The sequence below is a fragment of the Bombina bombina genome, chromosome 1 (assembly GCF_027579735.1).
Source record: "Bombina bombina isolate aBomBom1 chromosome 1, aBomBom1.pri, whole genome shotgun sequence".
Lineage (NCBI taxonomy): Eukaryota > Metazoa > Chordata > Amphibia > Anura > Bombinatoridae > Bombina > Bombina bombina.
The window spans coordinates 507,399,155-507,418,183 of NC_069499.1; the positions used below are offsets into that span (position 1 = coordinate 507,399,155).

General features: G+C 40.9%; 1 protein-coding gene across 1 annotated transcript in view; it reads left to right on the forward strand.

Moving 5' to 3' along the window:
- Window positions 1-19,029, forward strand: part of CFAP410 (cilia and flagella associated protein 410) — a 115,481-nt gene that overhangs the window by 34,585 nt on the left and 61,867 nt on the right. Inside the window, exon 4 of the mRNA XM_053698595.1 lies at window positions 277-506. Coding sequence (XP_053554570.1) covers window positions 277-506 — 230 coding nt within the window. The remainder of the gene's footprint in view (window positions 1-276; window positions 507-19,029) is intronic.

A 19,029-nucleotide genomic window follows, 5' to 3' on the forward strand; every position in this document is an offset into this window, starting at 1 on the left:
GGTGCTCTAAAAATTTAGTAATTCTCTCAGTTACAGACTATAATTATTCATGTCTTGTAATAATATGATTCAGATTTTGGTGCATATGTTAAATAATACAAAATGTATTATACATAAGGAGTTATGCTTGTTATTGTAATGTTGAGCCATATTTTTTCCTTTATAGAATCTACTGAATTTGTATTGCCAGAGTATAAATATGTTGGTAAATGTTAACATTCATAAAAAGTATTTAATATGCACATTTTGACCTTTTGAATTTTCTTTTCTTAACAGTGTAAATAACATACCCACCTTAGAACCAATAAGCCACTGTCAGAATCTGACGGAACTTTATCTAAGAAAAAATAATATAGCAAGCTTAAATGAGCTGTACTACCTAAAACGGCTTTCCAGACTGAAGATCTTATGGCTGTCGGAGAACCCTTGCTGTGGTACAGATCCTAATAAATACAGAATGACTGTACTTCGAAACCTTCCCAATCTTCACAAACTTGACAATCAAGGTAAAAGCTTGTTGAATCAAGATGTTTGCTTTTACGAGTATTTTTAGATACTGGGCACAAATTCCTTAAACTTTACAATCACTTTAAGGCAGGGGTCCCCGGACTTTTGTAATCCACTGTTTTGTAAAATTTGGCACTGAGGTCTACTTATGCCTTATTTAAGAAAATTGTGTATGTAGCATGCTTCCAAATGTTAAGAAAAATCAGGGTGTTCATGTATTTTTCACATACATATTACACATGTTTAATGATTTCCCACATTAGCAGTTACAAAGTCCAAATCTACAGCCCTTCAACATCTCTTACTCTTCTCCTGTCTCTCACACTATCTCCCCCTCTCTTTCTCTAACTCTCCTTCCTCTCTCACTCTTCTGTCTCTGACACATACTCCCCCTCTCTCTTACTCTTCCTTCTCTCTCTCACATACTCTCCCCCCTCTCTCAAACGCATTCCCTCCTCTATCTCTCTTATTCTCCTGCTCTCTCACACATTCTTTATTTCTCTCTCACACACACACACTCACTATCCTCCTTTATCATGTCCCCCTCTTTTTTTACACTCTCCTCCCATCTCTTTCCCACACTCTCCACCTCTCTCACACTCCCTCCTGTCTTACTCACTTTCCTCCTTTGTCTCTCTGACTCTCCTCCTCTGTCTCACACAGTCTCCTCTCACATCAAATCTTCACCTCTCTTCCCCCTTTCCCCTTTTTCTCTCACTCTTTCTCCCTCTCTCACAAAAAGAGAACTCTCTGATACACGTGGCATAGGTCACCCCCAGTAAAGGAAGATATTAGGGCTGCACTATGAATCGCCGCGGTTTTAATACTGCAAGAGTACGTGATTTTTTTTGAACAAAAAATCTTCAGATGTGTCTGTACTGCATTGATTTGTATGTGATTTCTTGCAAACCAGCTCCATCTAGTGGTTGCTTTTAGCACACATTTGTAAAATGACTGTTTTACTTTCACTTTCTGTTGTGATCTCAGTAGCAGCCGATTAATCTATTGAAGTCTGAAACCAGAGCCCATGCAGGAGATGTAAAAAGGAGGGAAAGCCACTTACTTATATTTCCCCTTAGGGACGTCTGCAGTCTGAAACTTAGGGTATGTAATCATTATGGAACCTCCCACACAATCTCCTGCTCTCTGAGAAACGGCTCAAATACATAGCAGATGCAGTTAACCCCACGGCTGCCAAATAGGCTAAAACTGCAGTGCCCTCTGCTGGATTAACTGCATCTACAATGTATTTGATATCGGCAAAGCACAGCATTTCTGAAAGGAACAGCCCCCACCCCTACTGCTATATGCCTGTATTGGATTCCTGGACAGGAGCAGGGCTCATTATCAGTCAAGATAAAATGTTTAAAAAAGAAGAAAAAAAAAAGATATATATATATATATCAAACACACACACACACACACACACACACACACACACACACACACACACACACACACACATATATATATATATATATATATATATATATATATATATATATATATATAGTAGCAGAGATGTGCACTCTCACTCCCATGTCATCTGCCAGGGTGCTAGTAGGTAGTGATAATAGCAATGGAAGAAGCAATATATACATACTAGGGCTGGGTGATGTGGGGGGAAAAAAAACGCGATTGCGATTTAATCGCAATTTTCTTATAAATTACTATAACACCTTAATTTTGCACATGTGACGGGTCTCTCCCTCTGAGCAGTCAGCGTTCCTGGGATGGTCCTGGGGAGGAGGAGCGGGGCTTAGACTGGGAAGGAGGTGTCTCTAGCAGGTGATTGGTGGACTGGAGTTACTGTAGCATGAGAGTGGCCTATCGGAATTTAGCACCGACACAGGCTTTTTCATTACAGGCGGTGCTGTGGGATCATGAAACTTCCTGTTCTGTCACTACAGTTCCTGTGAGCCCCACGTCTTCACATCTGAGGGAAAATATTAACTTGTTCTAATGTTTAAAATGCACTCAGGTCCCTGGGAGGCAGCTTAGAAAATACTATTTCAAATTAAAACACAGTGCATAATAAAGCGGTACTTTATTAGCGTTTTAGCCTCTCAGCTGCCTCCCAGGGACCTCTGTCCATTTTAAATGAAAAAGCCAATGTCGTGTTGGTGCTAAAATCCGATGGGCCGATCTCATGCTACAGTAACACCAGTCCACCAATCACCTGCTAAAGACACCTCCTTCCCATTCTATGTCCTGCCCCTCCTCCCGGGACCATCCCAGGAACGCTGACTGCTCAGAGGGAGAGACCCGTCACGTGTCCGCTCAGGATCTTCTCTTCAGTCGCTGCTAAGCCTGTTCACATGGGGCGAGTGATGTCACTTCTGGGCGGGGCTAAAAATTGCATACTCGCAGTTTTTAAACCGCGATTAATCGTGCAGCCCTAATACATACACATGTGGTTTGTATTTTTATGCTCCCAGAGTGTATTGGACATTGAGAAACACGTACATTAAGATTCTGTCGTGTTAAATAAACTTTTTATTGAAAAATTAAGGTGTTAATTTTTTAGAAAATCGTGAATAAATCGCAATCGTGTTTTTTTTTTTTTTTTTTAATTGTTTTTTGTTGTTGTTTTTCTCTTGTAAGGTGTATCCTGTCCACGGATCATCCATTACTTGTGGGATATTCTCATTCCCAACAGGAAGTTGCAAGAGGACACCCACAGCAGAGCTGTCTATATAGCTCCTCCCCTAACTGCCATATCCAGTCATTCTCTTGCAACTCTCAACAAACATGGAGGTAGTAAGAGAGAAGTGGTGAAATCTAGCTGTTATTTTACTTCAATCAAAAGTTTATTATTTTTAAATGGTACCGGAGTTGTACTATTTTGTTCCAGGCAGAAAAATAGAAGAATCTGCCCTTTTGATTTCTATGAATTTAGCAGGTTGTAACTAAGATCCATTGCTGTTCTCACACATAACTGAAGAGAGAGATAACTTCAGCGGGGGAATGGCGTGCAGGTTATCCTGCTATGAGGTATGTGCAGTTAAGATTTTTCTAGAAGATGTGAATGCTAGAAAATGCTGCTGATGCCAAATTTATGTAAGGTAAGCCTGAATACAGTGATTTAATAGCGACTGGTATCATGCTTATTTTCTGAGGTAATACTCTTTTATATTTGCAATATAAAACGTTTGCTGGCATGTTTAAACGTTTTTATATATACTTTGGTGATAAAACTTTATTGGGGCCTAGTTTTTTCCACATGGCTGGCTTAAATTTGCCTAGAAACAGTTTCCTGAGGCTTTCCACTGTGTTACAATGAGTGGGAGGGGCCTAATTTAGCGCTTTTTTGCGCAGTAACTTTTACAGACTGAGATACCAGCTTCCTCCAAGGGTCTTCTGAATGCTATAGGACATCTCTAAAGGGCTCTTGGGCTTTCCAAAATCGTTTTGTTGGGAAGGTAGGCCCACAGCAAGGCTGTGGCAGTTTGGTGTGACTGTTAAAAAACGTTTAGATCATTTTTTTGATCCGGTTTTTGAACTAAGGGGTTAATCATCCATTTGCAAGTGGGTGCAATGCTCTGTTAGCCTATTATACACACTGTAAAAATTTCGTTTGATTTACTGCCTTTTTTCACTGTTTTTCAAATTCTGACAAAATTTGTTTCTCTTAAAGGCACAGTACCGTTTATTATATTTGCTTGTTAACTTGATTTAAAGTGTTTTCCAAGCTTGCTAGTCTCATTTCTAGTCTGTATAAACATGTCTGACATAGAGGAAACTCCTTGTTCATTATGTTTAAAAGCCATTGTGGAGCCCCCTCTTAGAATGTGTACCAAATGTACTGATTTCACTTTAAGCAATAAAGATCATATTAAGACCTCCTAGTTATGGGAGTGATCCATCCAGTTCCAAAGGAGGAACAGGGACAGGGATTTTACTCAAATCTGTTTGTAGTTCCCAAAAAAGAGGGAAACTTCAGACCAATTTTGGATCTAAAGATCTTAAACAAATTCCTCAGAGTTCCATCATTCAAGATGGAGACTATTCGTACTATCCGATACACAAAGATCATCATCGGTTTCTCAGGTTTGCCTTCCTAGACAGGCATTACCAGTTTGTAGCCCTTCCCTTTGGGCTAGCTACAGCCCCAATAATTTTTACGAAGGTTCTGGGGTTGCTTCTGGCGGTCCTAAGGCTGCGGGGGCATAGCAGTGGCCCCTTATTTAGACGACATCCTGATTCAGGCGTCAAACTTCCAAATTGCCAAGTCTCATACGGACATAGTGTTGGCATTTCTGAGGTCGCATGGGTGGAAGGTGAACGAGGAAAAGAGTTCTCTATCCCCCCTTACAAGAGTTTCCTTCCTAGGGACTCTGATAGATTCTGTAGAAATGAAAATTTACCTGACGGAGTCCAGGTTATCAAAACTTCTAAATTCCTGCCGTGTTATTTATTCCATTCTTCGCCCTTCGGTGGCTCAGTGCATGGAAGTTATCGGCTTAATGGTAGCGGCAATGGACATAGTGCCGTTTGCACGCCTACATCTCAGACCGCTGCAACTCTGCATGCTCAGTCAGTGGAATGGGGATTACACAGATTTGTCCCCTCTACTAAATCTGGATCAAGAGACCAGGGATTCTCTTCTCTGGTGGCTATCTCGGGTCCATCTGTCCAAAGGTATGACCTTTCGCAGGCCAGATTGGACAATTGTGACGACAGATGCCAGCCTTCTAGGTTGGGGTGCAGTCTGGAACTCCCTGAAGGCTCAGGGATCATGGACTCAGGAGGAGTCACTCCTTCCAATAAACATTCTAGAACTAAGAGCGATATTCAATGCTCTTCAGGCTTGGCCTCATTTAGCGACAATGAGGTTCATCAGATTTCAGTCGGACAACATCACGACTGTGGCTTACATCAACCATCAAGGGGGAACAAGGAGTTCCCTAGCGATGTTAGAAGTCTCAAAGATAATTCGCTGGGCAGAGATTCACTCTTGCCACCTATCAGCTATCCATATCCCAGGTGTAGAGAACTGGGAGGCGGATTTTCTAAGTCGTCAGACTTTTCATCCGGGGGAGTGGGAACTCCATCCGGAGGTGTTTGCTCAATTGGTTCATCGTTGGGGCATACCAGAACTGGATCTCATGGCGTCTCGCCAGAACGCCAAGCTTCCTTGTTACGGATCCAGGTCCAGGGACCCCAAGGCAACACTGATAGATGCTCTAGCAGCGCCTTGGTCCTTCAACCTGGCTTATGTGTTTCCACCGTTTCCTCTGCTCCCTCGTCTGATTGCCAAAATCAAGCAGGAGAGAGCATCAGTGATCTTGATAGCGCCTGCGTGGCCACGCAGGACTTGGTATGCAGATCTGGTGGACATGTCATCCTTTCCACCATGGACTCTGCCGCTGAGACAGGACCTTCTACTTCAAGGTCCTTTCAACCATCCAAATGTAATTTCTCTGAGGCTGACTGCCTGGAGATTGAACGCTTGATTTTATCAAAGCGTGGTTTCTCCGAGTCAGTCATTGATACCTTAATTCAGGCACGAAAGCCTGTCACCAGGAAAATCTATCATAAGATATGGCGGAAATATCTTTATTGGTGTGAATCCAAGGGCTACTCATGGAGTAAAGTCAGGATTCCCAGGATATTATCTTTTCTCCAAGAAGGATTGGAGAAAGGATTGTCAGCTAGTTCCTTAAAGGGACAGATTTCTGCGCTATCTATTCTTTTGCACAAGCGTCTGGCGGATGTCCCAGACGTTCAGGCATTTTGTCAGGCTTTAGTTAGAATCAAGCCTGTGTTTAAACCTGTTGCTCCACCATGGAGTTTAAATTTGGTTCTTAAAGTTCTTCAGGGGGTTCCGTTTGAACCTCTTCATTCCATAGATATCAAACTTTTATCTTGGAAAGTTCTTTTTTTGGTAGCTATTTCCTCGGCTCATAGAGTCTCCGAGTTATCTGCCTTACAATGTGATTCTCCTTATCTGATCTTCCATGCAGATAAGGTAGTTGTGCGTACCAAACCTGGGTTTTTACCTAAGGTGGTATCTAATAAGAATATCAATCAAGAGATTGTTGTTCCGTCTTTGTGTCCTAATCCTTCTTCAAAGAAGGAACGTCTATTACACAATCTGGACGTGGTTCGTGCTTTAAAGTTTTACTTACAAGCTACTAAAGATTTTCGTCAAACATCTGCTTTGTTTGTCGTCTACTCTGGACAGAGGAGAGGTCAAAAGGCTTTGGCAACCTCCCTTTCTTTTTGGCTAAAAAGCATAATCCGCTTAGCTTATGAGACTGCTGGCCAGCAGCCTCCAGAAAGGATTACAGGTCATTCTACTAGAGCTGTGGCTTCCACATGGGCCTTTAAAAATGAGGCTTCTGTTGAACAGATCTGCAAGGCGGCAACTTGGTCTTCGCTTCATACTTTTTAAAAATTCTACAAATTTGATACTTTTGCTTCTTCGGAGGCTATTTTTGGGAGAAAGGTTTTGCAGGCAGTGGTACCTTCCGTTTAAGTACCTGCCTTGTCCCTCCCTTCATCCGTGTACTTTAGCTTTGGTATTGGTATCCCACAAGTAATGGATGATCCGTGGACTGGATACACCTTACAAGAGAAAACATAATTTATGCTTACCTGATAAATTTATTTCTCTTGTGGTGTATCCAGTCCACGGTCCGGCCTGTCATTTTAAGGCAGGTATTTTTTAATTTTAAACTACAGTCACCACTGCACCCTATGGTTTCTCCTTTCTCTGTTTGTTTTCAGTCGAATGACTGGATATGGCAGTTAGGGGAGGAGCTATATAGACAGCTCTGCTGTGGGTGTCCTCTTGCAACTTCCTGTTGGGAATGAGAATATCCCACAAGTAATGGATGATCCGTGGACTGGATACACCACAAGATAAATAAATTTATCAGGTAAGCATAAATTATGTTTTTTTCCCTTCCCATATCACCCAGCCCTAGAAGATATCATTTGTATTTTTTTTTTAATTTGAGGACAGCCCACCTCTGTATTTAATCCCTTGGATGGAAAAAAAAGAATAAATTTTAATGTGACCATTAAATAAAAAATATAGTTTAGTTGGATATGTTGTTACAAGAAAGACCTGGTCTATAATTCACATGCACATACTGATTATAGATAAGACACGCAAGAACACTTCTCTGATTTGAGGGCTATATTGATGCATCATGTATACTTTAATTTCAGCATAGTGTAACATTTTCACAGCTTAGTCTATGTGAGGCTAACATAACATTATACTTTATCATTCACAATATCTGTTGGATTTTCTCTGAGTAGAGTATACCTTTCAGCAGATTACCTTTATTAAAGGGACTTTATATACAGATTTGATTTATTGCATTCTGCATAGGGTTAATTTTTTTTTATTTTGTACCTTTTTTATAACAAAATCCCTTGTCCTGTGGTCCCTTGGAATCTGCTTATATAGGCACAATTGTACCAGCTTCAGAAGAAAAAAGTTGCCTTTGCTTTAAGCAGGGTTACTTACCCTATTACTGATCTGACTCTACCGCCGTTCCACTGCATTCAGTCACAAACCACAGAACAAGATCTGGACAGTTGTCTATGCGCACCCAGAAGACTTTAGGGCGGCTGCGCTATCATTTCAAAAGCACAGTGGAGGGGAAGTCTGTGAGCCGCGCTGTGAACAAGCTGGACGCCCTAAAGCAGCTGCACTAAGCATAATGCAGCAACGAAAAAAAATAGTGCGGCTACACTAAGGTTTATTATTCTTCAATGCAAATTTTTTTTCAAAGCTACATTATGCTTATTGCGTCCACACTATCGGCTAGATTACGAGTTTTGCGTTAGGGTAAAAAAGCAGCGTTAACAGGTCCTAACGCTGCTTTCTCTTGTTAAGTGTATCCAGTCCACGGATCATCCATTACTTATGGAATATATTCTCCTTCCCAACAGGAAGTTGCAAGAGTCCACCCACAGCAAAGCTGCCATATAGCTCCTCCCCTAACTGCCATATTCAGTCATTCTCTTGCAAGCCTCAACATAGATAGGAGGTTGTGAGAGTCTGTGGTGATTTATACTTAGTTTATTCTTCAATCAAAAGTTTGTTATTTTTAAATGGCACCGGAGTGTGCTGTTTTTCTCAGGCAGTATTTGGAAGAAGAATCTGCCTGCGTTTTTCTATGATCTTAGCAGACGTAACTAAGATCCATTTGCTGTTCTCACACATTCTGAGGAGTGAGGTACTTCAGAGGGGGAATGGCGTGCAGGTTTTCCTGCAGAAAAGGTATGTGCAGTAAAATATTTTTCTAGGAATGGAATTGACTAAGAAAATACTGCTGATACCGAAGTAATGTAAGTAAAGCCTTAAATGCAGCGATAGCGACTGGTATCAGGCTTATTAATAGAGATACATACTCTTATAAAAATGTGTTTTAAAACGTTTGCTGGCATGTTTAATCGTTTTTTAACGTACATTGGTGATAAAACTTATTGGGGCCTAAGTTTTTTCCACATGGCTGGCTTAAATTTTGCATAGAAACAGTTAACTGAAGCTTCCCACTGTTGTAATATGAGTGGGAGGGGCCTAATTAGCGCTTTTTTGCGCAGTTAAAATTACAAAATGAATCATCCAGATTCCCTCAGCAGTCCCATGAATACTACAGGACTTTTCTAAAGGGCTAAAAAGACTTCCAAAATCGTTTATAGGGAAGGTAATCCACAGCTCTGCTGTGGCAGTTTTGTTGTGTCTGTTTTTAAAAACGTCTATGTCGTTTTTTTGATCTGTTTTTTGCATTAAGGGGTTAATCATCCATTGGCAAGTGGGTGCAATGCTCTGTTACCTTATTACATGTACTGTAAAAATTTCGTTTGTTTTACTGTCTTTTTTCACTGTTTTTCAAATTTTGACAAAATTTGTTTCTCTTAAAGGCACAGTAACGTTTTATATATTTGCTTGTTAACTTGATTTAAAGTGTTTTCCAAGCTTACTAGTCTCATTATTAGTCGGTTTTAACATGTCTGACATAGAGGAAGCTCTGTGTTCATTATGTTTTAAAGCCATGGTGGAACCCCATCTTAGAATGTGTACCAGATGTACTGATTTCATGTTAAACAATAAAGATCATTTTTTGTTTTTTAAAAACATTATCACCAGTGGATTCTGTCGTGGGGGTAGTTATGCCGACTAATTCTCCCCACGTGTCAGACCTTTTGACTCCCGCTTTAGGGACTCACGCTCAAATTGCGCCAGGTACATCAAGGGCACCCATAGCGTTTATTTTACCAGGGGATTCTGTCGAGGGGAAAGTTATGCCGACTAACTCTCCCCACGTGTCAGACCCTTCGACTCCCGCTTCAGGGACTCATGCTCAAATGGCGCCAAGTACATCAAGGGCGCCCATAGCGTTTATTTTACAAGACATGGCAAAGGTGGTGAATAATACTCTGGCAGCAGTATTAGTCAGACTACCTGAAATTAAAGGAAAGCAGATAGCTCTGGGGGTAGATACAGAGCATACAGACGCTTTAAGAACCATGTATGATACTACCTCACAATATGCTTAGTCTGGGTGATTTTTTTGACTCAGGGAAGATGATTTAACCTGATTCTGATATTTCTACATTTAAAATTTATGCTTGAGAACCTCCACTTGTCTCTCAGGGAGGCTTTGGCTGCTCTGAATGAATGTGTACAATCGCAGGGCCAGAGAAATTGTGTAGACTGGATAAATAATATGCAGTGCCGGTGTGTACTGATGTTTTTCCAATACCTAAAGAGGTTTACTAAATTTTTTTTTAATAAGGAATGGGATAGACCAGGTGTGCCGTTTTCTTCCCCTCCTATTTTTTAGAAGAATGTTTTCTAATAGTTACCGCCACACGGGACTTCTGGCAGACAGTTCCTAAGGTGGAGAGAAGAGTTTCTACTCTAGCTAAGCGTACCACTACCTCTGGCGAGGACAGTTGTGCTTTTTAGATCCAATGGATAAAAAATGTTTATTCAACAGGGTTTTTATCCTGCAGCCCCTTGCATACATTGCTTCTGTCACTGCTGCTGCGGCATTCTGGGTTGAGTCTCTTGATGAGGCTTTACAGTTAGCGACTCCATTGGATGAATATATTTGACAAGCTTATGCTAGCCAATTCCTTTGTTTTCTGATGCCTTTGTTCATTTGACTAGACTAACGGCTAAGAATTCTGTTTTTTACTATACTGGCGCGCAGAGCGCCATGACTTATATCATGGTCAGCTGTCGTGACTTTAATAAATAAACTATTTAACTTCCCTTCAAGGGGCAGACCCTATCGGGCCTGGTTTGAAGGAGATTATTGCTTGTATCACTGGAGGAAAAGGTCATGCCCTTCCTCAGGATAGGTCCAAATCAAGGGCCAAAAAAGGTCTAATTTTTGCTCAGTCCAAGGCGGTCTGGAGACAATCGGACCTGGAACAAAGATAAGCAGGCCAAGGAGCCTGCTGCTACCTCTAAGGCAGCATGAAGGAACGGACCCCTATCCGGTAACGGATCCTATAGGGGGCAGACTTTCATTCTTCGCCCAGGCGTGGGCAAGAGATGCCCAGGATCCCTAGGCATTGGAATTTATATCCCAGAGATATCTTCTGGATTTCAAAGATTCCCCCCCCCCAAAAAGGGGAGATTTCGCCTTTCACAATTATCTGCAAACCAGATAAAGAAGGAGGCATTCTTACATTGTGTACGAGATCCATCCAGTTCCAAGAGAGGAACAGAGACAGAGTTTTTACTCAAATCTGTTTGTGGTTCCCAAGGTGAGGGAACCTTCAGACCTATTTTGGATCTAAAGATCTTAAACAAATTCCTCAGAATTCCGTCATTTCAGATGGAAACTATTCGTACCATCTTAACTATGATCCAGGAGAGTCAATAGAGGACTACAATGGATTTGAAGGATGCTTATCCTCACATTGGGATGCATAAAGATCACCTTCGTTTTTTCAGGTTTGCCTTTCTAGACAGGCATTACCAGTTTGTAGCTCTTTCCTTTGGGATATCTACAGCCCCAAGAATCTTTATGGAGGTTCTGGGGTCGCTTTGGCGGTCCTTAGGCCGCGGGGCATAGAAGTGGCCCCTTATTTAAACGACATCCTGATACAGGCGTCAAACATCCAAATTGCCAAGTCTCATACGGACGTAGTACTGGCATTTCTGAGATCACATGGGTGGAAAGTGAACAAGGATAGAGTTTTCTATCCCCAATCTCAAGGTTTTCCCTCCTAGGGACTCTGATAGATTCTGTAGAAATGAAAATTTACCTGACGGAGTCCAGATTGTCAAAGTTTCTAAATTTCTGCCGTGTTTTTCATCCCATCCGCGCCCTTCGGTGGCTCAGTACATGAATGAAATCGGCTTAATGGTAGCGGCAAGGGACATAGTACCGTTTGCACGTCTACATTTCAGACCACTGCAACTATGCATGCTCAGTCAGAGGAACGGGGATTACACAGATTTGTTCCCCTGTTTAACCTGGACCAAGAGACCAGAGATTCTCTTCTCTGGTGACTATATCAGGTCCATCTGTCCAAGGGTATGACCTTCCGCAGGTCAGATGGGACAATTGTTACAATAGATGCCAGCCTTTTAGGTTGGGATGCAGTCTGGAACTCCCTGAAGGCTCAGGGATAGTGGACTTAGGAGGAGACCCTCCTTCTAATAAATATTCTGGAACTGGGAGTGATATTCCATGCTCTTCAGACTTGGCCTCAGTTAGCAACTCTGAGGTACATCATACTCAGTCGGACAATATACACGACTGTGGCTTACATCAGCCATCAATGAGGAACAGAAGTTCCCTAGCGATGTTAGAAGTCTTACAATAATTCACTGGACAGAGACTCACTCTTGTCTATCAGCTATCCATATCCCAGGTGTTGAGAACTGGGAGGTGGATTTTCTAAGTCGTCAGACTTTTCTTCCGGGGGAGTGGGATTTCCTCCGGAGGTCAAGACCAAGCAGGAGAGGGCTTTGGTGTTTTTGACAGCGCCTGCGTAGCCACGCAGGACCTGGTATGCAGATCTGGTGGACATGTCATCCTTTCCATCACGGTCTCTGCTTCTGAGACAGGTCCCTCTACCTCAGGGTCCTTTCAACCTTCTAAATAGAATCAATCTGAGATGGACTGCCTGGAGTCTGAACGCTTGATGTTATCAAAGCATGGCTTCTCCAGGTCAGCCATTGATACCTTAATACAGACATGAAAGCCTGTCTCTAGGGAAATTGAACATAGATATGGTGTAAATATCTGATTGTTATGAATCCAAGGGTTATTCATGGAGTAAAGTCTGGATTCCCAGGATATTATCTTTTCTCCAAGATGTTTTGGAGAAAAGGGTTGTCAGCTAATTCCTTAAAAGGGACAGATTTTTACTATGTCTATTTTTTTGCACAAGCGTCTGGCAGGTATTCTAGACATTCAGGCATTTGGTCAGGCTTTGGTTAGATCCAAGCCTGTGTTTAAAACTGTTGCTCCACCATGGAGCTTAAACCTGGTTCTTAAGGTTCTTCAAGAAGTTCCGTTTGAACCTTTTTTGTTCCATAGATATCAATCTTTATCTTGGAAAGTTCCTTTTGGGTAGCTATTTCCTCGACTCGTAGAGTCTCCAAGTTATCTGTGTTACAATGTGATTCTCCTTATCTGGTCCTTCGTACAGATAAGGTAGTCCTGCGTACCAACCTGGGTTTTTTCCTAAGGTGGTATCTAACAAGAACATCACTCAAGAGATAGTTGTTCCATGCTTGTATCCTAATCCTTCCTCAAAGAAGGAACGTCTATTACACAATATTGGACGTGGTTTGTGCTTTAAAGTTTTACTTACAAGCTACTACAGTTTTCATCAAACGTTCACCTTGTTTGTTGTCTATTCTGGACAGAGGAGAGGTCAAAAGACTTTGGCAGCCTCTCTGTCTTTTTGGTTAAAAAGCATAATTCATTTAGCTTATGAGACTGCTGGACAGCAGCCTCCTGAAGGGATTACAGCTCATTCTACTAGAGCTGTGGTTTTCACTTGGGCCTTTTTTAAATGTGGCTTCTGTGGAACAGATTTACAAGACGGAGTCTTGGTCTGCGCTTCATACTTTTCAAATTTAACAAATTTGATACCTTGCTTCTTCGGAGGCTATTTTTGGGAGAAAGGGTTTCTTACAGGCAGTGGTAACTTCCGTTTAAGTACCTGCCTTGTCCCTCCCATCATCCGTGTACTTTAGCTTTGGTATTGGTATTCCATAAGTAATGGATGATCCGTGGACTGGATACAATTAACAAGAGAAAACATAATTTATGCTTACCTGATAAATTTATTTCTCTTGTAGTGTATCCAGTCCACGGCCCGCCCTGTCACTTTAAGGCAGGTCATTTTTTCATTTAAACTACAGTCACCACTGCACCCTATGGTTTTTTGCTTTCTCTACATGTTTTCGGTCGAATGACTGAATATGGCAGTTAGGGGAGGAGCTATATGGCAGCTTTGCTGTGGGTGGACTCTTGCAACTTCCTGTTGGGAAGGAGAATATATTCCATAAGTAAGTAAGGTTTAGGGTCACCGCACACTTCTTTGGCCTTACCGCAAAACGTCTTACGTAAACTTCGTAAAGTCTTTTTTCTATGGGACTTCCATAGCGCCGGTATTACGAGTTTGTCCTGGGTGGCCAAAAAGTGAGAGGTACACCCTACCCCGTCAAGAGTCCTAACGCATTTTAAAGTCAGTAGCTAAGAGTTTTATGGTACAACGCCGTAGCATAAAATTTATAACTAAAGTGCTAAAAAGTACACTAACACCCATAAACTACCTATTAACCCCTAAACCGAGGCACTCCCGCATCGCAAACACTATAATAAAAATTTTAACCCCTAATCTGCCGCTCCGGACACCGCTTCCACCTACATTATATTTATGAACCCCTAATCTGCTGCCCCCAACATCGCCGACACCTTCATTATATTTATTAACCCCTAATCTGCCGTCCACAACGTCACCTCCACTATAATAAACATATTAATCCCTAAACTGCCGCATTCCCTCCTCGCAAACATTAGTTAATTATTAACCACTAATCTGCCACCCCCAACGTCGCCGCCACTATACTAAATGTATTAACCCTTAAACCTAAGTCTAACCCTAACACCCCCTAACTTAAATATTATTACAATAAATCTAAATAAATATTAATATTATTACCTAAATAATTCCTATTTAAAACTAAATACCTATAAAATAATCCCTAAGCTAGCTACAATATAACTAATAGTTACATTGTATCTAGGTTAGGGTTTATTTTTATTTTACAGGCAAGTTTGTATTTATTTTAACTAGGTAGAATAGTTATTAACTATTTAATAACTACCTAGCTAAAATAAATACACAAGTACCTGTAAAATAAAACACTACACTATAATTAAATACATTAAATAAATTAAATTAGCTAAAGTACAAAAAAACCCACTAAATTACAGAAAATAATAAACAAATTACAAGATATTTAAACTAATTACACCTAATCTAATAGCCCTATCAAAATAAAAAAGCCCCCCCAAAATAAAAAAAAACCCTAGCCTAAACTAAACTACCAATAGCCCTTAAAAGGGCCTTTTGCGGGGCATTGCCCCAAAGTAATCAGCTCTTTTACCTGTAAAAAAAAAAAATACAAACACCCCCCCAACAGTAAAACCCCCCACCCACACAACCAACCCCCCAAATAAAATACTAGCTAAAAAACCTAAGCTTCCCATTGCCCTGAAAAGGGCATTTGGTTGGGCATTGCCCTTTAAAGGGCATTTAGCCCTTTTGCGGCCCAAAGTCCCTAACCTAAAAATAAAACCCACCCAATACACCCTTAAAAAAAAACAACACTAACCCCCCTGAAGATCAACTTACGATTCTGAAGACCGGACATCCATCCTCAAGGAAGCAGCAGAAGTCTTCATCCAACCGGGCCGAAGTCCTCAACGAAGCCGGGAGAAATCTTCATCCAAGCCGGGCGAAGTGGTCCTTCAGATGGGCAGAAGACGCGGAGCATCCTCTTCTTTCAGACGACTAACGACAAATGAAGGTACCTTTAAGTGACGTCATTCAAGATGGCGTCCCTTAGATTCCGATTGGCTGATAGGATTGAGCTTGCATGCTATTGGCTGTTTCAGTCAATCGGAATCTAAGGGACTCCATCTTTGATGACGTCACTTTAAAGGTACCTTCATTCGTCGTTAGTCGTCGGAAAGATGAGGATGCTCCGCGTCGGATGTCTTGAAGATGGAGCCTCTCCTCGTCGGATGGATGAAGACTTCTGCCCGTCTGGAGGACCACTTCGCCCGGCTTGGATGAAGACTTCTCCCGGCTTCGTTGAGGACTTCGGCCTGGTTGGATGAAGACTTCTGCCGCTTACTTGAGGATGGATGTCCGGTCTTCAGAACCGTAAGTCGATCTTCAGGGGGATAGTGTTAGGTTTTTTTAAGGGTGTATTGGGTGGGTTTTATTTTTAAGTTAGGGACTTTGGGCCGAAAAAGAGCTAACTGCCCTTTTAAGGGCAATTCCCATCCAAATGCCCTTTTCAGGGCAATGGGGAGCTTAGGTTTTTTTAGCTAGTATTTTATTTGGGGGGTTGGTTGCGTGGGTGGTGGGTTTTACTGTTGGGGGGTTGTTTGTATTTTTTTTTACAGGTAAAAGAGCTGATTACTTTGGGGCAATGCCCCACAAAAGGCCCTTTTAAGGGCTATTGATAGTTTAGTTTAGGCTAGGGTTTTTTTTTTATTTGGGGGGGGCTTTTTTATTTTGCAAGTTCTATTAGATTAGGTGTAATTAGTTTAAAGATCTGTAATTTGTTTATTATTTTCTGTAATTTAGTGTTTTTTGTACTTTAGCTAATTTAATTTATTTAATTGTTAATTTAGTTAATTTATTTAATTATAGTGTAGTGTTAGGTGTTATTATAACTTAGTTTAGGTTTTATTTTACAGCTAATTTTGTATTTATTTTAGCTAGGTAGTTATTAAATAGTTAATAACTATTTAATAACTATTCTACCTAGTTAAAATAAATACAAACTTGCCTGTAAAATAAAAATAAACCCTAAGCTAGATACAATGTAACTATGTTATATTGTAGCTATCTTAGGGTTTATTTTATAGGTAAGTATTTAGTTTTAAATAGGAATAATTTAGTTAATTGTAGTAATTTTATTTAGATTTATTTAAATTATATTTAAGTTAGGGGGTGTTAGGGTTAGACTTAGATTTAGGGGTTAATACATTTAGTATAGTGGCAGCGACGTTGGGGGCGGCAGATTAGGGATTAATAAATGTAGGTAGGTGGCGGTAATGTTTGGGACGGCAGATTAGGGGTTAATAATATTTAACTAGTGTTTGTGAGGTGGGAGTGTGGCGGTTTAGGGGTTTAAAAGTTTTATTATAGTGGCGGCGACGTTGGGGGCGGCAGATTAGGGGTTAATTAGTGTAGGTAGGTTGCAGCGACATTGGGGGCGGCAGATTAGGGGTTAATAAATATAATGTAGGTTTCTCTTGTTAAGTGTATCCAGTCCACGGATCATCCATTACTTATGGGATATTAACTCCTCCCCAACAGGAAGTGCAAGAGGATTCACCCAGCAGAGCTGCTATATAGCTCCTCCCCTAACTGCCATTACCAGTCATTCTCTTGCACCCAACGAATAGATAGGATGTGTGAGAGGACTGTGGTGATTATACTTAGTTTCATACCTTCAATCAAAAGTTTGTTATTTTATAATAGCACCGGAGTGTGTTATTCCTTCTCTGGTAGAATTTGAAGAAGAATCTACCTGAGTTTTTCTATGATTTTAGCCGGAGTAGTTAAGATCATATTGCTGTTTCTCGGCCATCTGAGGAGAGGTAAACTTCAGATCAGGGGACAGCGGGCAGATTAATCTGCAAAGAGGTATGTAGCAGCTTATTATTTTCTGACAATGGAAATTGATGAGAAAATTCTGCCCATACCGATATAATGTAAACTCAGCCTTAAATGCAGTAGCAGCAACTGGTATCAGGCTGTCATGTATGTATATTTTACACTTCAGTATTCTGGGGATGGCACTTCACTGGAATTATACTGTATGCATAAAACTTTAGCCTAATTTGCAGGGACTAGCAACAGGCTTTTTAATAACACTCAATTTATTAATGTTAAACGTTTTTTGCTGGCATGTAAAATCGTTTAATTTTCTGATGGTACTGGGTGAAAAAATGTTTTGGGCACTATTTTTTTCCACTTGGCAGTCGTTTTATTTAATTTATGACAGTTTACTGATCTCTCTCACTGTTATGTGTGAGGGGGAGGGACCTTTTTTGGTGCTTTTGCTACGCATCAAAAAATTCAGTCAGAAGTTTATTGTCTTCCCTGCATGATCCGGTTCATCTCTACAGAACTCAGGGGTCTTCAAAACTTGTTTTGAGGGAGGTAATCACTCACAGCAGAGCTGTGAGATTGTAGTTGACTGTGATAAAAAAACGTTTATTTCTGTATTTTTTTTTTTTTTTTCTGCTATCAGGGTTAGTTATCCTTTGCTAATGGGAGCAATCCTTTGCTAAAATTGTGTTTTTTACAAAGATTTGATGCTATAACTTTTCAGTTTATTAATTTTCAACTGTCATAACTTTTTCAGTGCTTCTTATAGGCACAGTACGTTTTCATATTATAGTAAATTACTTGAAAAGTATTTCCAAGTTGCTAGTTTATTTGCTAGTGTGTTAAACATGTCTGATTCAGAGGAAGATATCTGTGCTATATGTGCTAAAGCCAAAGTGGAGCCCAATAGAAATTTATGTACTAACTGTATTGATGCTACTTTAAATAAAAGTCAATCTGTACAAATTGAACATATTTCACCAAACAACGAGGGGAGAGTTATGCCGACTAACTCGCCTCACGTGTCAGTACCTGCATCTCCCGCTCGGGAGGTGCGTGATATTGTAGCGCCGAGTACATCTGGGCGGCCATTACAAATCACATTACAGGATATGGCTACTGTTATGACTGAAGTTTTGGCTAAATTACCAGAACTAAGAGGTAAGCGTGATCACTCTGGGGTGAGAACAGAGTGCGCTGATAATATTAGGGCCATGTCAGACACTGCGTCACAATTTGCAGAACATGAGGACGGAGAGCTTCATTCTGCGGGTGACGGTTCTGATCCAAACAAACTGGATTCAGATATTTCAAATTTTAAATTTAAGCTGGAAAACCTCCGTGTAGGTGTTAGCGGCTCTGAATGATTGTAACACAGTTGCAATACCAGAGAAAATGTGTAGGTTGGATAAATATTTTGCGGTACCGGCGAGTACTGACATTTTTCCTATACCTAAGAGACTTACTGAAATTGTTACTAAGGAGTGGGATAGACCCGGTGTGCCGTTCTCACCCCCTCCGATATTTAGAAAGATGTTTCCAATAGACGCCACCACACAGGACTTATGGCAAACGGTCCCTAAGGTGGAGGGAGCAGTTTCTACTTTAGCTAAGCGTACCACTATCCCGGTGGAGGATAGCTGTGCCTTTTCAGATCCAATG